At 27.4% G+C, this 24048-nt stretch overlaps 1 protein-coding gene across 1 annotated transcript in view; it reads left to right on the top strand.

Moving 5' to 3' along the window:
* Nucleotides 1-24048, top strand: part of LOC111632038 (collagen alpha-1(I) chain-like) — a 126150-nt gene that overhangs the window by 79664 nt on the left and 22438 nt on the right. Inside the window, exons 15-30 of the mRNA XM_023376394.1 lie at nt 1206-1313; nt 3661-3768; nt 5600-5653; nt 6901-7008; nt 7124-7168; nt 12401-12454; nt 12531-12575; nt 12657-12710; nt 13142-13303; nt 16308-16505; nt 16592-16645; nt 19841-20002; nt 20083-20190; nt 20728-20781; nt 22154-22207; nt 22894-22947. Of these exons, the coding sequence (XP_023232162.1) occupies nt 1206-1313; nt 3661-3768; nt 5600-5653; nt 6901-7008; nt 7124-7168; nt 12401-12454; nt 12531-12575; nt 12657-12710; nt 13142-13303; nt 16308-16505; nt 16592-16645; nt 19841-20002; nt 20083-20190; nt 20728-20781; nt 22154-22207; nt 22894-22947 (1422 nt within the window). The remainder of the gene's footprint in view (nt 1-1205; nt 1314-3660; nt 3769-5599; nt 5654-6900; nt 7009-7123; nt 7169-12400; nt 12455-12530; nt 12576-12656; nt 12711-13141; nt 13304-16307; nt 16506-16591; nt 16646-19840; nt 20003-20082; nt 20191-20727; nt 20782-22153; nt 22208-22893; nt 22948-24048) is intronic.

The raw sequence follows: 24048 nt of genomic DNA, 5'->3' as shown, positions 1-24048 counted from the left end.
TCTAAGATAATCTAAATAGAACCTAAATAATTTTCTAAATATGCTGTTTAAGTTAATTAAAAACTTTTAATATTATAAAAACTTCAATAAATTGAGTTAAATATTAAATAATAATAATTAAGACTTAAAAATTTACATCAAAATTTTAAAATTTAAGAAAGAGTTTGAATTTAATAAATGTACAGTACATATTAATGAACTGTAATATTTTAAACAAAAGAATATGAAAATTGCATATGATTTTGTAAGATGTTATAATTTGTAAAATTTATGTCAATTTGAAATAATTTATCTAAAACAAACATTTATGTATTAACAAAACTCAATATGTTATACAAACTGTGGCTCTTCTAGACTCTTATTGTGGCTCTGGTAAATTGGATCCATATCCCCTAATATATGTATATATATAATACTGTTCCAATATAGGATTCAGCTCTCACATATTTCTGATATTCAGTACATAGTGCCTATCATGACAAGGTTGTTTGAAGAAGTTGCTGAATTTACATATGTTAAAAGACAAAAAAAATTGGGATTTTTGTATCTTAAAGAATTATGAAATCTTTCAGTACTTTATTCAAAATTAAATATGAAGAACACACTTGGAAACGTTATGGTGATTTAAAGCTTCTATGTTGTTAAATTAACAAGCTGATTACACTAAATTTTTATATCTTTTTGTGCAAAGATCATAATCTCAACACTGGATTAAAAAAAAATCAGACATCAATTTTAATCATTGGTTCCTAAAATATTGCACATTCAAATTTCCTTAATTGAATTAAATTCTTCTATGGGTCTTTACTTGGTCATCTGTCATGTCAACAAACTATTTTATCACTGAAACATTGTTCACTATTTAAATAAATAATTGAAAATTTTAATTTTAATTGCACTAATTTTGTTTCCTATTAGTATTGAATTTTTATAGATTAAAACGACAAAATCATTTTATTATCAACTTTTTCTTTCCTTAAATAAATGAATAAACTAAATTTAATGTTTAATATAGTCAAATTTTTGCAGTAACTAAGTAAGTCTTTAAAGTACTATAAAGTAAGAAATTTACTTAATGTTAAATTTTACTTACATTTAACAGATTTATTAAGATTTATGATAAGTTTGTTTTTCTATTATAAAATATAGAATATGACAAAATTTTTAAAAATCTTTAACAGTATGATTTAAATGCATTTTTCTAGGGAATAAGAGGAGATTCAGGTGCAAAAGGTGAAACTGGAATAAAAGGTGAACAAGGTACTGCAGGACCAAGAGGATTGCCAGGAACTCCTGGATCAGCAGGAAAAAGAGTAAATAATTAAAATTATCATTTAAATATTATAATTAAAATTTTAATATTTATATAATTATTAAGAATTTCTAAGTACTATTGATTTATAATTATAATATTTTGATATTTTAATTGATATTATAGCAAAATTATTCAATAATTAATTTCCCAGTGTCTACTTCTATTTAATAACAATACCTCTTAACATTATCTATTCTACAAGTATTTAATAATATAATATTTTTGCCTTATATATAAGCTTATTGACAAGACTATGTCTTGTTTATAAAATTGTACTGCCTCATGTTCTTATCAGCATAGAGGTATGAAGAAGTACATGTAGAGAGTTGATATTTGGCACAGAATATTAGGTGCCCAAATAATTTGCGCATAAAAAAATCCAGACTCATAGGTAGTCAGGGGACCGAGAATTGAGTCAAAATAAAATCCAAAATGGCGACCCTCTTCTACAAACAGGCAAAACAGTCACCTCACCCCATTGAAGTCAGGTAGGGGAGAATACCACCCGCAGTCATTCTAAGAAGTGAACTCTGACCTTAGGATTGAGGACGCCTGCACGTGACCCTTTAACCTCACTTTGTTTCTAAACTCTAATGAAGAGAGACATTTTTCTACTACGTTTTGATTCGACAGCCGTGCCGATCTTGGATTTATATTATATATCAATGCTGTTGTAAATATCACTCTGCCGATACAAATTAAGTAAATTATTTGCCTGGATCGTTTCTCAATTAATTTTTACTGGCAGAACACATGGTCAAGATCAACGTGGACATCACAGACAAGGTAGGATGTGCCACATACAAATTTTAGCCATGCCACTAAAGACTTTTTATTAGGGTTGTCATTACATCCAATAATGTTATAATCGGGTTAAACTGTATATTGTTTGTGCAAAATAAAAAAATAATTTCAGACGATACAATAGCCATGATTATTTTTTTCAAGAACGGGAAATTTTTGTTACACATCAATAAAAATTCAACCCTTGCCGTCACGCAATGAAAAGAAATTTAGACATTGGATAGGGTATACCTGGATAAGTTAATTTCATCGAAAATGCATTGTGGATGACCTTGTTGTGGCTGGCGAAGTTTGAATGATCGCACTCAAAAGCAGCGATTCCAAAGAAGATTGGAGAATGAGAACGAGACCCACTTGAGCGTCAAAGTGATTCCGCTTAGTAGTGAGTCTTCAAGACATAGTCTTGTCCCAAATATGGCTTTGTCATTTTACTTGTTTTAATTTATAATTTTATATACTACAAGAATGGAAAATTGTTCATACAAAAATTTATATGAATTGCACTATAAACCTATTGACTAGTGTCAGTAACACATACATTGCACAAACGTTTTTGGGCTACTCCATTTTTTTTTGTCTCAAAAATTGTTATAATTTGTAAAATTTATGTCAATTTGAAATAATTTATCTAAAACAAACATTTATGTATTAACAAAACTCAATATGTTATACAAACTGTGGCTCTTCTAGACTCTTATTGTGGCTCTGGTAAATTGGATCCATATCCCCTAATATATGTATATATATAATACCGTTCCAATATAGGATTCAGCTCTCACATATTTCTGATATTCAGTACATAGTGCCTATCATGACAAGGTTGTTTGAAGAAGTTGCTGAATTTACATATGTTAAAAGACAAAAAAAATTGGGATTTTTGTATCTTAAAGAATTATGAAATCTTTCAGTACTTTATTCAAAATTAAATATGAAGAACACACTTGGAAACGTTATGGTGATTTAAAGCTTCTATGTTGTTAAATTAACAAGCTGATTACACTAAATTTTTATATCTTTTTGTGCAAAGATCATAATCTCAACACTGGATTAAAAAAAAATCAGACATCAATTTTAATCATTGGTTCCTAAAATATTGCACATTCAAATTTCCTTAATTGAATTAAATTCTTCTATGGGTCTTTACTTGGTCATCTGTCATGTCAACAAACTATTTTATCACTGAAACATTGTTCACTATTTAAATAAATAATTGAAAATTTTAATTTTAATTGCACTAATTTTGTTTCCTATTAGTATTGAATTTTTATAGATTAAAACGACAAAATCATTTTATTATCAACTTTTTCTTTCCTTAAATAAATGAATAAACTAAATTTAATGTTTAATATAGTCAAATTTTTGCAGTAACTAAGTAAGTCTTTAAAGTACTATAAAGTAAGAAATTTACTTAATGTTAAATTTTACTTACATTTAACAGATTTATTAAGATTTATGATAAGTTTGTTTTTCTATTATAAAATATAGAATATGACAAAATTTTTAAAAATCTTTAACAGTATGATTTAAATGCATTTTTCTAGGGAATAAGAGGAGATTCAGGTGCAAAAGGTGAAACTGGAATAAAAGGTGAACAAGGTACTGCAGGACCAAGAGGATTGCCAGGAACTCCTGGATCAGCAGGAAAAAGAGTAAATAATTAAAATTATCATTTAAATATTATAATTAAAATTTTAATATTTATATAATTATTAAGAATTTCTAAGTACTATTGATTTATAATTATAATATTTTGATATTTTAATTGATATTATAGCAAAATTATTCAATAATTAATTTCCCAGTGTCTACTTCTATTTAATAACAATACCTCTTAACATTATCTATTCTACAAGTATTTAATAATATAATATTTTTGCCTTATATATAAGCTTATTGACAAGACTATGTCTTGTTTATAAAATTGTACTGCCTCATGTTCTTATCAGCATAGAGGTATGAAGAAGTACATGTAGAGAGTTGATATTTGGCACAGAATATTAGGTGCCCAAATAATTTGCGCATAAAAAAATCCAGACTCATAGGTAGTCAGGGGACCGAGAATTGAGTCAAAATAAAATCCAAAATGGCGACCCTCTTCTACAAACAGGCAAAACAGTCACCTCACCCCATTGAAGTCAGGTAGGGGAGAATACCACCCGCAGTCATTCTAAGAAGTGAACTCTGACCTTAGGATTGAGGACGCCTGCACGTGACCCTTTAACCTCACTTTGTTTCTAAACTCTAATGAAGAGAGACATTTTTCTACTACGTTTTGATTCGACAGCCGTGCCGATCTTGGATTTATATTATATATCAATGCTGTTGTAAATATCACTCTGCCGATACAAATTAAGTAAATTATTTGCCTGGATCGTTTCTCAATTAATTTTTACTGGCAGAACACATGGTCAAGATCAACGTGGACATCACAGACAAGGTAGGATGTGCCACATACAAATTTTAGCCATGCCACTAAAGACTTTTTATTAGGGTTGTCATTACATCCAATAATGTTATAATCGGGTTAAACTGTATATTGTTTGTGCAAAATAAAAAAATAATTTCAGACGATACAATAGCCATGATTATTTTTTTCAAGAACGGGAAATTTTTGTTACACATCAATAAAAATTCAACCCTTGCCGTCACGCAATGAAAAGAAATTTAGACATTGGATAGGGTATACCTGGATAAGTTAATTTCATCGAAAATGCATTGTGGATGACCTTGTTGTGGCTGGCGAAGTTTGAATGATCGCACTCAAAAGCAGCGATTCCAAAGAAGATTGGAGAATGAGAACGAGACCCACTTGAGCGTCAAAGTGATTCCGCTTAGTAGTGAGTCTTCAAGACATAGTCTTGTCCCAAATATGGCTTTGTCATTTTACTTGTTTTAATTTATAATTTTATATACTACAAGAATGGAAAATTGTTCATACAAAAATTTATATGAATTGCACTATAAACCTATTGACTAGTGTCAGTAACACATACATTGCACAAACGTTTTTGGGCTACTCCATTTTTTTTTGTCTCAAAAATTTATAGTTTTATCAAATTCTTGCAGAAATATAAATATTACAAAAATATAATGATTTGTAATCATTCTGTTAGGTAATCATTATAATTGTAAAAGTAATAATTTTCAATACAAGTCATTATGTTTTTTGTATTCTGAACCAAAGACTATGCACATTATTTCTTGACTTATTGCTACAAATGTTTATTCTGTTTGAATTTAATAAATTTCTTGTTAATGTAATAAATTTCATAATAATTTAATTTTTATTTTATTAATATTATTGGTATGTAATTTATGTAATATTTTACTTTATTTTAATTTGTATTTAATTATTTTCATCTCTTCTGTAAGCTATCCTAATTGTTTTCAATAAAATCAGTCAGATCATTATTTAGCAATTAGATTTAACATTTTTTAATGTTGAAAATATTTATTTCAATCAATTCTTTTGTAATATAGGGTAAAATGGGATCACCTGGACCACCGGGTCCTCCTGGTTCAGCTGGCGAAAGAGTAAGTTTGACTTGAAATTATTATTGAAAGTTCTAGTACTGAATTCTTTTGATAACTTTCATTAAAATAAAATTTTAGGAACACATCAGTATTTTTTGACATTAATTAATATGGGGTTAATTACCCTTATTCAGCTCTCAAACTTTATATACTCTTTAAAGTTGCATTTTCTACTATTTAGGCCTACCATTTAAAAAGCATTTTAGTTTTCAATTGAAAAGTCTCTTGTATAAATTAAAGCAATGTATAAAATTAAGTAATGAAGAAATTAAATAAGAAAAAATTTTTAATTCTAAATTTGCTAAATTAAAAGTTTACTGAGAAAAATTGTTCTTATATTTCCTTGTAATGTTTTTTTTAATTTATCATTAGCTTTCCTTCATAAACAAATGATTATAAATTATTTGTTTATGAAGGAAATCATTTATATTTCCATTATATTCCATTATATAATAATGATATAATAATGGAATTTTATGAAAAATTAATGTAATATAAGTTGCCAAAAATTAATTTAGTAAATGTATGAAAACTAATATTAATTTTTTCTATATGATTGTAATGGATATTTGATATTAGTGAACAAGTGATATTTAAAAATTATATATGAAATTAAATCAAAGGCAAATCAATTTACAGTTTATATAATGTTTCATTTAAATTGTGTATTTGACAATTGTTACTTCTTATTTGTGTGATGTACTTTTTGTTATTACATTTGTATTATATTGAAGATTTATTAAATAAAACCATATCGAGATTAATTTTGCAAAAATAATATTTTTCTGATGATAATGTAAATTTAATTATAATTTTAAAATTAATTTTTTTAACTTTATTTAAGAATTTTATTTTTTAAAAATTTTTAAAATTTTCATATTAACAAAGAATTAATTTATAAAATTACAGATCTATAAAATGAATTAAATTACTATTTTAGTTTTACATAATTCTAATTTTTAGTTTATTATAAAAAATCAATATAAATGCAAAAGTTGCTAAATTATGCTATTAATTATAGTAATTGAATGAATAGTTATATTATATAGCAAAAATTTTATAAAAAATAAATAATAATTTATTATTTTATTAGAATCACCAATGTTTCAATATTAATATTTATTTCATATTATATATTGATTTTTTCATGCTTTACTGAATATTCCTATATATTATGTAGAACATAGATAAATCTAAAATGATATAAAAATTATATATGCATGTATTAACTATAGTTTTTGAATTAGGGTAGTCCTGGTCCACGAGGTCTTCCTGGATCTGATGGTCCTATTGGAATGAAGGGTACTCAAGGAGATCGTGGTCCTCATGGTCCTCAAGGTTCTAAAGGTTCTCAGGTAATTTGTTCTTAATATGTAAAAATAAATAATTATATTCAAATTTTAGAATAATGAATATATTTTTTAACTTAAGAAATGACAGTTTTAAAATTATAAATTTTTATAATTAAAGGGAGAAACTGGAAGACCTGGACCACCTGGATTACAAGGACCCAGAGTATGTTTTTAGACTATTTAAATATATGGTAATCCTTCTACATTCACAAGAATTCACAAAAATTATTGGAAAATATTGAATTCAACAATAATGGATTCAATAACGGGAAAAATAGGATTTAGTTCTAAGCAACAAGATCACCATACAATTAATTTTTGAATTTGCAAGATATTAAACCATGGAAAAGATTTAGAAACTAGATATAAATTGATTTTGCTAATGGGTTTTCATCTGCCTTTTTCTGTATATATTTTGGTTAAAATGATTCATTTCAGACATTATATTGATATGTATATGGAGTACAGTTTAAATATAAATTGATAAAGTGTAATAAAAAAATTATATCTTTGTACTGAATACAAACTTAATTAACAAAATACTAGTAATCATATTTGTGGCTCTTGAAGTGAATGAAATGTAACCTAAAACTGTCATCATTTGCAATTAATCTGCATTGTAGTGCAATAATAATTTTTAGCTTGCAGCTAATGTAGGTAGAAATCATTCTAGTTTAAAATAGATTATATTTTAGTAATAGTATGCCAGAATGCTGTATGTAAAAATATTGAATGAGAAATGTAATCTAACATAAGTATAAAAAATACAGTCTTTTGGATATAATGCCTATTGTAGATATTGGATGTCAACAATGGACTATATAATGCTTTTTTAGGCATCAGCAGTAAAGACATTCACAAGTTTTATAAGAATTGAATAGAAAGCAACAGATTTTTTAAATATGACTATTTAAAAAATGAAAAATTTTGAAATTTTTTGAATAATCATGTATCTGTCAAGATCAGATTTTCTATTTAATTTTTTTTTTTTGTTTAAAAAATATCTAATCTACAAATGTTCTTTTATTTATATGTTTCCAAACCTAAAATAAGCAATTTTATGGGAACTGAAATGTTTTCCAACTCCTAAAAATCAAAGGAAAGGTTTAATGAGTAGAAGGAAGCATGTGGGGTGGGCTATGTAGGTATCCATTATGATACTTACATAGCCCAGCCCTATATAATACATATTATGATTCTACATCAACAACAAACAAACTTTTATCTAAAACATTTTTTTCAAAAGATGCATTTATCGGATGTTATGAACATTTGAACTTTTATGCTGCCACCATAACACGTACAGTACCTGTATATCTGTGTAATAGAAAAATGCTAAAAAGTAAATTGAAAAAGGAAAAAAATTGCTAAAAAAATAAATGCTAAAAAACTAGACAAAACAGGATGACCCCACTACATACAAATTGTAGTATTTGAATGGGCACTGTAATGGAAGGTGAATTGGACAACATTTACCAGTAATGACAGCCTGTCATTACTGGTACATGTTGTCCAGTGTTATCCCCACAAATAAGTCAGGTGAAGCCAAGTCCAATTACTATACTTGGCTTCATCTGACTTATTTGTGGGGATATTTTAAGAGTTGTCTGTGAACAGGAACCAACAATTAGAGAAGCTATGATTGTAAGAATTTGAACAGCTTGTATCTACAAACATACCATGAAATGTTTTATTAAAACCAGTGAAACATTTCCAACAGAAAATTGATTTATGCATTCAGCAAACTGCAGATATCTTTGAACATTACTTGTCATTTCTCACATCACTTGTGAGAAAACTGTGACAAGCATTCACATTAATTATGCATTCTGCTAAAATTTTAATTAAACTGAAAAATATATAGAATAAATTTAAGATTATCTTGAGCTGTGGCACAAGTTTTTATATCAATTTGTTATATGAAGAAAAATAATGATTCCACCAAATAATAATAGTTTTGTAATAATTTTAGTATTGTTCTTTTTTTTTTTTTTGATGAATTCATAGTTATTCACATATGCATGCATATGACTTTCTTTTAATTTTATTAGATAAATTTAATTATTTCTTATCTTCTAAAGTGAAGAATATAAATTAAATAATCAGATAAGATAAAGCATCAATTATATCAACAATATGTCAATGTAATTACCACCTTTGGTATTTGAAAATATTAAATCATACCATCATTTCAACCATACATAATGAAATCACTGAATAGCAACATGAAAAGACTAGTAATTCAACTGTGACTTAATAAATACTCATTATATATCAGAAATGCATATATAAACTTCTCAGGTGGTGAATATCATTGGTGTAAATCTAAGAACTTTTAATGTTTCATTTGCTGTGGGAATGTCAAGGACTTATGGACATGTGTAATTTATGTTGCATGTTGCAAATGTTTCAATGTATTTTGATTTTAGAAATATTATAAATAAGCTTGAGAAAAATGATATGTATAAATTGTACAACTACTTTGTTAAAATTATGGTATTGCAAAGGTAATCTAAATGAAAAACTTGAAATGTGTAATAAAAAACTATAATGTGGATAAGATTTAAAGGGGCTGTTTGAGGAGAATCTGTGAACTCTTGTTTTGTTGTAAGGTGTTTAGCACATTTATTTTAATAAAGATTTTTGAATAAAGTAAATAATTTGCAAACAATAGAATAATAATATTACAAATGAATAAATTTAAAAGTTTTGTACTTCTAGATATATGTAATTTCTCCCTGCAATAGGGATACTTTCCTTTTTTGCTAATAAAGATTGATTGATTGATAACAATGTATTGAATAANGGGAAAAATAGGATTTAGTTCTAAGCAACAAGATCACCATACAATTAATTTTTGAATTTGCAAGATATTAAACCATGGAAAAGATTTAGAAACTAGATATAAATTGATTTTGCTAATGGGTTTTCATCTGCCTTTTTCTGTATATATTTTGGTTAAAATGATTCATTTCAGACATTATATTGATATGTATATGGAGTACAGTTTAAATATAAATTGATAAAGTGTAATAAAAAAATTATATCTTTGTACTGAATACAAACTTAATTAACAAAATACTAGTAATCATATTTGTGGCTCTTGAAGTGAATGAAATGTAACCTAAAACTGTCATCATTTGCAATTAATCTGCATTGTAGTGCAATAATAATTTTTAGCTTGCAGCTAATGTAGGTAGAAATCATTCTAGTTTAAAATAGATTATATTTTAGTAATAGTATGCCAGAATGCTGTATGTAAAAATATTGAATGAGAAATGTAATCTAACATAAGTATAAAAAATACAGTCTTTTGGATATAATGCCTATTGTAGATATTGGATGTCAACAATGGACTATATAATGCTTTTTTAGGCATCAGCAGTAAAGACATTCACAAGTTTTATAAGAATTGAATAGAAAGCAACAGATTTTTTAAATATGACTATTTAAAAAATGAAAAATTTTGAAATTTTTTGAATAATCATGTATCTGTCAAGATCAGATTTTCTATTTAATTTTTTTTTTTTGTTTAAAAAATATCTAATCTACAAATGTTCTTTTATTTATATGTTTCCAAACCTAAAATAAGCAATTTTATGGGAACTGAAATGTTTTCCAACTCCTAAAAATCAAAGGAAAGGTTTAATGAGTAGAAGGAAGCATGTGGGGTGGGCTATGTAGGTATCCATTATGATACTTACATAGCCCAGCCCTATATAATACATATTATGATTCTACATCAACAACAAACAAACTTTTATCTAAAACATTTTTTTCAAAAGATGCATTTATCGGATGTTATGAACATTTGAACTTTTATGCTGCCACCATAACACGTACAGTACCTGTATATCTGTGTAATAGAAAAATGCTAAAAAGTAAATTGAAAAAGGAAAAAAATTGCTAAAAAAATAAATGCTAAAAAACTAGACAAAACAGGATGACCCCACTACATACAAATTGTAGTATTTGAATGGGCACTGTAATGGAAGGTGAATTGGACAACATTTACCAGTAATGACAGCCTGTCATTACTGGTACATGTTGTCCAGTGTTATCCCCACAAATAAGTCAGGTGAAGCCAAGTCCAATTACTATACTTGGCTTCATCTGACTTATTTGTGGGGATATTTTAAGAGTTGTCTGTGAACAGGAACCAACAATTAGAGAAGCTATGATTGTAAGAATTTGAACAGCTTGTATCTACAAACATACCATGAAATGTTTTATTAAAACCAGTGAAACATTTCCAACAGAAAATTGATTTATGCATTCAGCAAACTGCAGATATCTTTGAACATTACTTGTCATTTCTCACATCACTTGTGAGAAAACTGTGACAAGCATTCACATTAATTATGCATTCTGCTAAAATTTTAATTAAACTGAAAAATATATAGAATAAATTTAAGATTATCTTGAGCTGTGGCACAAGTTTTTATATCAATTTGTTATATGAAGAAAAATAATGATTCCACCAAATAATAATAGTTTTGTAATAATTTTAGTATTGTTCTTTTTTTTTTTTGATGAATTCATAGTTATTCACATATGCATGCATATGACTTTCTTTTAATTTTATTAGATAAATTTAATTATTTCTTATCTTCTAAAGTGAAGAATATAAATTAAATAATCAGATAAGATAAAGCATCAATTATATCAACAATATGTCAATGTAATTACCACCTTTGGTATTTGAAAATATTAAATCATACCATCATTTCAACCATACATAATGAAATCACTGAATAGCAACATGAAAAGACTAGTAATTCAACTGTGACTTAATAAATACTCATTATATATCAGAAATGCATATATAAACTTCTCAGGTGGTGAATATCATTGGTGTAAATCTAAGAACTTTTAATGTTTCATTTGCTGTGGGAATGTCAAGGACTTATGGACATGTGTAATTTATGTTGCATGTTGCAAATGTTTCAATGTATTTTGATTTTAGAAATATTATAAATAAGCTTGAGAAAAATGATATGTATAAATTGTACAACTACTTTGTTAAAATTATGGTATTGCAAAGGTAATCTAAATGAAAAACTTAAAATGTGTAATAAAAAACTATAATGTGGATAAGATTTAAAGGGGCTGTTTGAGGAGAATCTGTGAACTCTTGTTTTGTTGTAAGGTGTTTAGCACATTTATTTTAATAAAGATTTTTGAATAAAGTAAATAATTTGCAAACAATAGAATAATAATATTACAAATGAATAAATTTAAAAGTTTTGTACTTCTAGATATATGTAATTTCTCCCTGCAATAGGGATACTTTCCTTTTTTGCTAATAAAGATTGATTGATTGATAACAATGTATTGAATAATTTTTAAATTAAGAAAAATAATTGAAATATTTACATAATTTAATTTATTTAAGGGCTTGCCAGGTCGTCCTGGAATTCCTGGAAAAGATGGAGCACCTGGAGATAGAGTAAGTTATTTACTATATATATAATAATTAATTAAATAATTTATTTTGTGATTTTTTTCAAATAATCAAATTACAGGGTCCTCCAGGAGCAGATGGTAAACCTGGTGAACAAGGCCCACAGGTAATGAATATTATATATTTAATTTTTTTTTAAAGTTTTGATAATTCAATATATAAGCTAATTATTACAATTTGTGTTTAGGGAATTCAAGGTGTACCTGGAATGATAGGATTACCAGGAGGAAAAGGAGATCAAGTAAATAATTTATTTAATATTAATATGTTAATGTTAGGTATTCATATATTTTATAATATTATGTAATGTATTAATTAATAAACATATTCTTCATAACTTTTAATTTTTTGTATCTGCATTCCATTTTGATCTGTTGTTTTTTTAAATTTTTAGTATTTTACACTTATTGTATTTTATTTATTTTATCTTTCTTTTATATTTGTTTGTTATGGGTTTCTCTGTTAATGTAATGGAAGATATCTGTTGTCTTTTGACACTTCCTATTATAAATATAATAAATAAATAAACTAATAAATGCTGAATAATAATTGAATTTTCAGAAACTATTTTAAGTAAAAATAAATATTAATGTTTTTATTAAAATTTTAATATTTTCAATTTACTACATATTTGTAGCTTTCAATATTTAATAATTATTGGCATGTTAACAGGGTGAAGCAGGACAAGATGGTTTACCAGGACAGCCTGGTCCACCAGGACCAAGAGGAGATTCAGGAAAAGAAGGATCTCCTGGTCCAGCAGGGCCATCTGGGCCTACTGGAGAACCAGGAGAGAGGGGTCCTCCTGGTCCTCAGGGAGCAAGAGGATTTCAAGTAAGACATTATATCATATTTAATTATTTTTATTAAGTAATTAATTAATCACAAAAAACTGTATACAAGAATGTATGTATAAAAGTGAAACAAATGATTGGATTTCTTTTGTCAAAAAACATATTTGTGTTAAACATTCACAAACATTTAAAGATATCTATACTATAAAGACATTACTTCAACATACACTCAGTTATAAGTTAAACAGTTAGTGTGTCAGAATTACGAAAAATTAATTTGTATAGGTTTTCATATTTTGACCAGTTGTAATGTCCTTGATATTTGCATTATAAATACTGATGCTAATGTGCCAATGATTTTATCTGCAAATATTAATGTGTTATAAATTTGTCAGTAATTTTTCTGTAAATAAAAGAACTGTCAATAAAATTGTTATGAATAAAAAAAAAAAACATTCAAAAAAGAACTACAGTAGAACCTTCATTGTCCAGACCTCCATTATTTGGATTTTCGATTGTCCGGATTGTTCAAAATAAACAAAAATTTTACGAATTTGCTGATTTGCACTTGGTGAATTACAACACTGTTTATGTACGTGATGGAATGCATAACTGTTTTTGTTTCAACAACGTCTCACCCAGCACAGTGGTTGTAAACTCTTAAATATATTTTACATAGTAATAAAAATATAACTTGACATACGTATTTATAAATAATTTATATTCAAATTACATCATTTCTATGACCAAGGGCGGCGTAAGGCATTGACAACATGGGCCACCGCCTATGCCTCGCGGTCTGAAGGGCCTCGCGCCTTGAAGGTTTATGCATTACTTAAAAGCCACGAACGTGATGAAAAAATTTTACTCATCATAAAACGATAAATAGTTTGTCAAATTTTTATTCATAAAAATGCAGTTTCAACTGCTTTTTATTTTATAGAATCCGTTTTCTTGTGCCACCAGAGGGCCTTTTAAATAATAGGTAGTCTGTTAGCATTGGTCAGTAGTAATCCAAATTCAATACGAACGTTTGTTTCTTGAAAATTTGATCACGATTTAAATACAGTATTTACTTTTAATATTACCAATATGTCATCGAAAAGAAAACGTGTTATATTATCATTAAAAGACAAATTAAAGTATTTGTTTCGATTATCCGGATTTTTCCTTATCTGGACTACCTTCATTCCCAATTAGTCCAGATAATCGAGGTTCTACTGTATTATTCTTTTTCTTCTAATTTAGTCAGCTAATTAGAATATTATTTATTTAATACTGACTGTATTAATCAGTTATCCATTTTGGTTTCTATTTTCTTTGCTGTTTTCTAATAAGTATGGGTATAGATTCAGCAGACACTAATAAATAACAATGCATCATTATTTATGTGTACTGGAACTGCACCTTTACTTTCTAGAAAACAGCAATGGAAATAGGAATTGAAATGGATACCTGATTAATACAGTCAGAATTAAATTGGTGAAAATCATTATGATGTGATATATTGAAAAATGTACAAAATAAATCTCTTCTGTAGAATACAAAAATCAAAGAAACACAGTCTACTTGGAACTGCTTGTGGAAAGCTGAAAACATTTCTGAAATAAATAAATATTTTTCATTTGCTTTAAGGAAACAATATATTCATAGGTGCAAATTCCATTAAACATAATACCAAACATCTTTGGTATTGGTTTATCAGTATTGAGTTTAATGGAATTTGCAGAGTTTTCAATACTAAATAGAATCAAAATTAACTGAATCTATTCTATGTATATAAAATACTTAGCTTAAAATTGTTATGGTACTTTTCTATCACAAAAAAAAAAAAAAGTAAGAACAGCAGCATCAAGTATCAATTAATCATCACAAAATTTTTATTATGAATAGTCTATATTGAGAATAACAGGACAAACAAGAGAGTAGGGGTTAGGTTGACTATGGCAACCAGGGAAAAATTAGAAATGGTGGCACCAGGAATTGATGAATCATAATGAAATTATTAAACAAAAAAATAAGGATTTATAATCTTATATGTGATGATTGTAAATCATCATTTTATTAATAAAAAGTATAGCATCAAGTTAGAACAAATCATAACAAATGAGAAAAATTGACAGAAATTAAATTTTTAATGTAATGTTTGTATTTTGTAGATTTTATATGTGAAATACTACAAATTTTAACTAGAAAGCTTTAATACACATGATATTTATAATGCTCAATAATTGGCAAATTTAAAATTTTCTGCAAATAATAATAATAATAATTAAAATTTTGCAATTTTGGATACTATTTGAATGTTGTATCATTAAAATAAACAGCCAATTTTGTTGTTATTAATATTTTAATAGTTTTCTAAATAAAATAGTACTAGATGTTTCTTGTAATATTCTTGTTTATTAAAATAATTTATTTCAAAGTATTACAAATCACCAAACTCATTATTGTGTTGTGAAAATTTGCAAATTTTTAAGAGTGTGAAATTTAAATTCTTTAATTGTTATTCTGTTTTTTTATAACCAAAAAATTAATTGTTGAAAGCATTTATGTGTTAATAAATAGTATTACATAAACTTCTTGGATTTTTATTAGTTTGTATTTAATTTAAAAAGGAAAATAAAAATGTAATAGAATTTAGGAGAGGAGGAAAAACTGATTTTCTGAAACAAGATAATTTACTTGGTAAAATTTTTATCCTTTTTTGCATCGTTAACTTAAAAAATTGCTAAAATTTTTTACTCTTATATTATCATCAAATAATACATAATGGTTTACTTTTTATATAAAAATTTATCAATTTATCTGTTTTAATATTCTATGTTATCATTAATGCATATAAGGTTCTACGTTATAATTAATGCAATTAATAATCAATAATTACTATTGATTATTAATTGAACATTTATATTGTCTATTAAATATCAGTAAGTATAAATTAATAATTAATAAATTGTGCAAAAACACTTAAAAATATTATATACATTTGCTTAAATATATATTAATATTTACATATTTTAATAAATTTATCTGTTTACCAGGGTTTACCAGGCATACCTGGAAATCCTGGTCAAGCAGGAAAAGATGGAGAACCCGGATTGCCTGGTCCACCTGGTCCAGCTGGAATAAATGGAGAAAGAGGTGAAAGAGGATTTCCCGGGGAAAGAGGAAGACCAGGTGCACCAGGACCACCTGGAGCCCAGGGTGAACAAGGACCTATTGGTCAAGATGGAATAAAAGTAATTTTTCATTTTATAATAAATATAAGAAGATACTGTACATTAATGTTATGTTATATTTTAAATGATTAAATTATTTTTAATAGGGTCCACCTGGAGAAAAAGGAGCTAAAGGTCATTCTGGTCCTATTGGTTTACAAGTAAGTGAATTAATATAAGAATCTAAATCACTAGATTATTTTTAAATATAAGAATCATATAAAAATCAATAAAATAATTATACAATTAAATGTATTTATATACATATATTTAATTATGTAATGATTTTATGTATTTATGATTATGTATATAATTCTCATCCTTTGAAGATCAGAGATTTTGACATGAACATGCCTGATTAATGCCAGAAAGCTGGTATTAATCATTTATACAGTTGAGATTAGTTTATTTATATGTTTGTAAAAATTAAAAATAAGAGATAAGAGAATGATTATATGAGAATGGTTCAAAAAATAAATTTACACTCTTCTTAATAAAATGCCAAAAGAGGTAGACAAAGTTTATTTTTATTGTAAAATAAACATCCCACAATAGTTTTGATATAGTCACCAATGTAATTCAGACACTTTTCTCTCATATCACCAGTTTTTTTTATTTCTTTTTTTAAAACTCCTTTCCAATTTCTCATAGCCACTTTGAAACACTTCCATCACAATTTGTAAAGCATTGCTGTCCTCCTAAGAGTTTTATGAACAGATCAAAGAGATGAAGTCATAGGGAAAAAATCAAAGCTGTACAGAGGATGGAACCATATTTTTCATTTAAAGTTTCAAAGACATTCCTATAAGTCCTTGCTGAGAGAGTTAGCATTGTTAAGAAGTATAACAACTCTTTCACACAATTTTTGGGACTTTCAGTCTTTATCAGATGATTTTACTATTTTAGTGTCTTACAATATTCTGCTATGTTGATTTGATTGTTGTATCTCATGACATGAACTCCCTGTACATAGTGTAGCTCTGCTTTGGCACAGTTTCATGATCATTGGTTGTTGCAAAGCATTTGGCCATGCATTTCCACAATTTGTCAATGAATTTTCTTATAGTTAAAAAGCTTTGCTCACAAAAAAACACACATCTTTACACACTTTAATTTTGGATGACACTTCTAAGTGATGTGACATATTTGACCTCTAAGTGTACAAAATTAGCCATGTGTTTAAAACATACTCAATGGAGAGCTAACACTGTTGCCAGTGCTTCTATCAACAGAGAATTTTTTTTATCCATTATTGAACAGTAATTATAGCAGAGAGTAACTTATTTTTTGATTATTCTTATAACAATGCTCTGTAGGCTATTTATAAAATTAATGAGAACGCATTTGTTTACACTAATTCTTATTTATTATTGCTAAATACATTTATAAATTGCATTTTCATATACACTTATTAAATTAAATATTCAATAGACTCAATTTCACAAAATGATTCATTTTTTTAGATATCTACATTGTTTTACTATCTATTATTACTACCAGTATTATTATATGTCTTCATCAAAGACCAAAAAGAATGAATGTTCACTTCTATTTTACTAATTTCTTTCTTATAATTAAATTAAACTCTACTGTATTTCTTTGATTCTAAAAAGTACTTTTTTTTAAATCCATTTTTACCTCCACAGTAGTTGTCACCTTTATCGTTAAAGCAAAGTTTAACAGTTAAAAGTTTGCTATCTAAAGAATTTCTAATTAAAAATTATGATTTGTGTAATAAATTATAACTAATCTAATTAATTTTTGAAATTAATCTGTTAAATATAATATATTACTTTTAAGTTTCTTGTTATTAATTTTATTTTTAAAGTAACTAAAATTTTTCATTTAACTGTGTTATTTGTATGTGTCCGAAACTTAAGGACAAACACAATTACTAGCAGTGATAGCTAGAAAAAGTCATTTGGTAGTGCCACAATATTGTGAGTGCTGTATCACAGTTTGAGATGGACATGTTCCTTACTGACAGGTCTCTGCCTGGGTATTGGTAATCACTTTCCATCCATTCTCCACCTATATCCAACTGCTTATATGTACCTTTTTCAACAAAGACTGCTATGATTATTGCTTTGATTTGTAAAATCATACAAATTTTGTATTATCCTGTGTTGGATGTCAAGTAATACAGTTCTTGCCATATTTGTCTTCATTCATCTACAGTTCTCTCTGTTCATATACAAATGTTGTCTATTCTTAAGTTTTGGACATGTGTATACAATAATAATAATAAAGCCATAGATATAATCAATGTAGCAAATATAATACACCAAGAGCTTGCAAACAAACACAAATTATTAGACATCCATGAACCATACTACAAATACATTCCACACAAAATATTGGAAAACATCAGGCACAAAATGTACTACGACAGAGCCATAATCACAGATAAAACAATTTACCACAACAGACCAGACATCACACTCATTGACAAACACAATAAAATCACATACATTATAGACNAACCATACTACAAATACATTCCACACAAAATATTGGAAAACATCAGGCACAAAATGTACTACGACAGAGCCATAATCACAGATAAAACAATTTACCACAACAGACCAGACATCACACTCATTGACAAACACAATAAAATCACATACATTATAGATATATCATTTCAAATACTTACAATGTACAAAACACATGCACTGAAAAATCAGCAAGTACACAGAGCTTTCCCAGGAAATAAGGCATCTATGGAGGATGGATAGGGTGCTTATTGTGCCTATCATTCTCTCCTTTACAGGTGTCGACCACACACACACTACACAAAAGCCTGGAAACATAATAGTTGAATAGAAACACATGCATCACACTACAGAATATTGAATACACATCTTATTGTTGGGAAATTCCTGAATACAGACACTCACACTGACACTTATTTAATTTTTTTCTTGTTTTGGTTGCTATGACTTGACTCTGGTCCGGTACAGTACATGGTAACCAGTGTCAACTGAGTACAACTCACTAAACCCAACATAATAATTGAATGACAGACTAGGGTGGGACATGGCCTTCTTTAGAATTGTCCAGGTCACCCTAAAGTCAGCAATTATCCTCCAATTTTTTACTTTCATCATATTAAAATCTTTATCAATGCGGTTTATCCATTGTAATTTTGGTATCCTTCTTAATTGTTTCCCTATTAATGTTGAGGCACAAAAATTCTTGTGATTATTATTATCCATCCATTAGCTATGTCAAGCCCATTTCATTCTGTTGATTTTAATTTGTTTGATATCAGATTCTTTATATAATCTATATTATTTATATAATCTATATTTTTAATTGATATTAATGTTCAAAAAAAAATATATTTTTCTTAGGGTGCTCAAGGTGCAAGAGGAGAACCAGGACCACCTGGACATAAAGGTGATAGAGGAGATCATGGATCACCAGGTCCAGAAGGTCCTGTTGGGAGACCTGGAGAACAAGGACCTCAAGGCATTGTAGGACCTGCAGGACCACCTGGGGAAGCAGGAGAAAAAGTCAGTACTTTAAAACTCAAATATGAAGTTCTTATTTTTTATCTTTTATTTATCTAAAATATTATTAATGTTATATTTAGGGTGAAACAGGACCTCCTGGTCCAGATGGACCTCCTGGTGGACCTGGAATACAAGGTGACAGGGGTCCACCTGGCCCTCTTGGTCAGCAAGGATTTCCTGGACCACAGGTAAGTTTATACAGTTTATTCACAATGCAACAATATGTTTTACTTTTACATATGAATTTAATTTAATAAATATCAATTTTAAATGCTTGTTGTTGAGTAAATAAAAATATCTTAGTTTTTAAGCTCTCTTGTTTTCCAAAAAAAATTCCTAACTCATATGTTTTAAAGTTAATGCAAAAAATTTTTAAAATAATTTGTATTTTGTTTTAATAATTATCAAATGTAAATTAAATTTAAACTGCTACAAATTGAATTATTGCCACAATTCCTGTATGTTCTTGTACCTAGATATTATCAGAATATTCTACAATATAGAAAAATGGTTGCATTATTCATATTCATATGTTGATATCACAGTCAAACCAAATTGAATAGAAAACAAGAGTTGACATTTCATATTAGGCAAATTTAAATGTATATTTATAATGAAATGTGTTATTTATTAACTTTTTTAAGTCGTTCTTTTTGAATATTCTAATTTATTCACATTGTTTAATACAAAAAAATAATTAATTTGAATTTTTATTATATTAAAAGGGTCTTCCTGGTGCTTCTGGTCCTAAAGGTGCTCGAGGTTTGCCAGGTCCAAAGGTATGATAATTTTTAAATATATTATATTTAAAAATTATATTAATATTTTTAAATATATTATATTTTGCTGTTTTTAAATAAGAACATTTAATTATGTTTATGTTTATTTCAAAGACTTCATAATTTTAATTATAATGTGATAATGCGCAAAGCACCCCCTATGCTTCAGCACCATTTGATTGAAGAGTTGACATCGCTTCAGCAATGACTATGTCAGAAGCCACTGCACAGCAACTAGGGTTGTTTTTATTTAGTGTTCATATTGTTGTTGCAAGATCATGTAAACAGTCGTGTGCCCAGACGATTGGATGTGGGATGAAGGTGATCTGAGAGATGGTGAGACGCGTGGAGGAGGTCAGAGAGATGGCGTGCCAGAAATGAATCGATTGGATGCCAGGTTAACAACTAATAACCATTTAATTTCAAAGCAAAAGCGTACATGATAAAAAACATTAAATATAATGGATCTATATAATGTACGTGATCACACGAGAGAGAGAGAGAGACAGTTCACATGAGATTCGTGTGGAAATAAATACCTGTAGTTTGAGGAATCCATTTGTAGACCTGATGCAAAAGAGGATTCGGCCTGTCCCTTAGAGTGGTTAAATAAATAAGGAAGTTGGCACATTAGAAGAGTTCTAGATAATGTTCCTGGTCAGAGTTGATCATATATCTGCTTTGGAGGAACATAGTTAATGGTATCAGTCAAAGAATTGGCGATGGCTTACGTTATAAGACTGGGTGACGACTTGTTGCATTGGGGAGGAATGGGCAACAACTACGTCATTGGGTCATCAGTCCTGATATTAAAATGGTAGCTGACATCCAGGAGCTCAAAGGATCACAGGAAAGCGTCACTTTTGCTGCTGAGAACATGCAAATGGAGAAGTTCTCAGGTTGTAGTTGACGATATAAATATAATCAAAATATAGATGATGAAATTATGCTAAATTTTTTTTGTCGAAGTCTGGGTTCTCACATATAACATTGCCATATTATAACAAATCAAAATTCTTATTTCAAATTTTGCATTGCTAATTTGAGTGTTTGAATTTTCTTTTGTTTATACAATTACAATGTAAACAGGATATGAATCATATATGAAAGTAATTTGATCCATCAAATTATATGTTAATATATTATTATTAATTAAATGTTTATTATTTGAATAGAAATTAAAAAATTATTAAAAAATAATAAGCTTATAAATATATTTTGTTTCATTATTTATATTCTGTAAGTGGATAAATATTAATTATACAACAAACAAGTAGATTTGTATTAAACAAATTATAATATGAAATTATATAAAGTGTATTTGCTCAATGAACAATATTGCTTTACATATTAACTGATCTTTGTATTTCAGGGTGATCAAGGTAATGTTGGAATTCCTGGACCTCCTGGAGAAACTGGACCTCAAGTAATTTTCAATTTTTTAATATAGTAATTTATATTTATAATTTTAATTTTTAAGACTTTTTGAAATGCTTATATTAACACTGTTAAATTTAAATTATATTTTAATAAAATATAGTATCAATATTTAAAATGTTCTCTGTTTTTGTGTTTTAAAGGAAAATTTTTGTATTGTATTTTGAATTATTTTAAAGTGATTCTTCAGTGAACACTATCTTATTTTGTGCATGTATTATCGCTATTATTGTTTTGTTGTCTTTTAAATGAAGATGATGGATTATCAATTGAACTTTATTTTAATATTTTCTTTAAATACATTTCTCATTTAGATAATATACAGAAATATCTTAAAATTAGCAAAGAACCATTAAATTTAAGGGTTTCATTATGTTCAATCCAAACAAAAACTTTTTCCAATTTTATAGTTATGTTTCTTTATCTTTTACTATTTTTGGAGTAATCTGTGCAATATACATAAAAACCAGAGAAACATTTTTGTACTCTGTCTTGAAATAAAAAGTAAAAATAAATCCTCTAGTAGACATATTGTATATTGGAATTATTTAACATTGTTTTGGTTAAGTATTTATTTTAGTTAGAATATTTAAAATATTATGTTTACATTTAGATGATGAAAAATATGCTAAAGCTAAAAAATTGATAATGAAACTATTTACATGTATTTGTTAGGGTCTTCCTGGACTTAGAGGACCAAAAGGACCAAGAGGAGAAGAGGGGAAAAAAGTAATATATATTTTTTTATATCTAAATTTTTTATTATTCTTTGTCATTTTATCTAAATTATCTTTAATATTTTAATTAAGTTTTAATTGATTTAATAGAATATTTTTATATTATTTTTAATGAATAAATTATTTATTATTAATTATTGCTAAAATTTCTTTAAATTAGATAGATAAATAAAATTTTAATTGACGATAAAAATTAGAGTACAGGTAGCCCTTGGTTTACGCCGGTTCAATTTACGCCGATTCACAATAACGCCGCTGCACAATTCGCAATTTTGCTGTGTAATTCCCCGATTTTCCCTATGCCAGACTGATTTTCATTTCAGTATTGACGTATTTACCGAGCTGCGATGTTAGATGCTATAGATGTCTAGATCTAACTTGGAGTTAATGTCAGATGCATTAAATTAATATTAAAATACTAAACGTTTAGGTATCCACAAGTCAAGTTATCAAACTTAATAGTACAATAAATGGCATCCGAATTCATAGTGCCATTGAATTTATCTCGTATCAGTTTGTTCAGGAAAACACCTTACGATGCAGTAGCACTTCTGGCGATCACAAACTATCATTAGTGAGACAAATCTACTTCTCGTTGGCCAGACGATATCTATCTCTCCTTAATTTTCCTGCTCAAACTGACCTTACATATGCGCTATGGCGACCGGTGGTCGACCAATCAGTGTCTCCGCTCATCTGTAGCTCTACGTCGGGTTAACGTATCCTTTCAACTATGGAAAGTTTGACAGTTGAACTTTGTGAGTTAGACAATGATTGGGAGTGAAGTGCGAATGTAAAAAGGGGCATCGTCGCATCCATTCGACCATATTCCGAAATTCTCAATGAAAGAAAACAAAAATGTAAACAATTAAAGATACAATTAAAGATGGATACTTTTTCCGAAAAATGTAAGAGATCCGAAACTAAAATTTTTAATAAAAACATTTAACTTTATTTTATGATAAAATACATTTTAAAAATTAAATTTATTTGTACTTTGTGTTATATTGTATTAATAAACAAAATTATTTGCGTATTTTTCACTTATGTGGAACCTAACCCTATACCTCAGTGTAAATATGGGTTCGTTTTA

The sequence above is a fragment of the Centruroides sculpturatus genome, unplaced genomic scaffold (assembly GCF_000671375.1).
Source record: "Centruroides sculpturatus isolate CEXI.00-Female unplaced genomic scaffold, Cexi_2.0 scaffold604, whole genome shotgun sequence".
NCBI classification, from domain to species: Eukaryota; Metazoa; Arthropoda; class Arachnida; order Scorpiones; family Buthidae; genus Centruroides; species Centruroides sculpturatus.
Note: the sequence above shows the minus strand (reverse complement) of the source record. Positions and strands in the feature narration are given on the sequence as shown.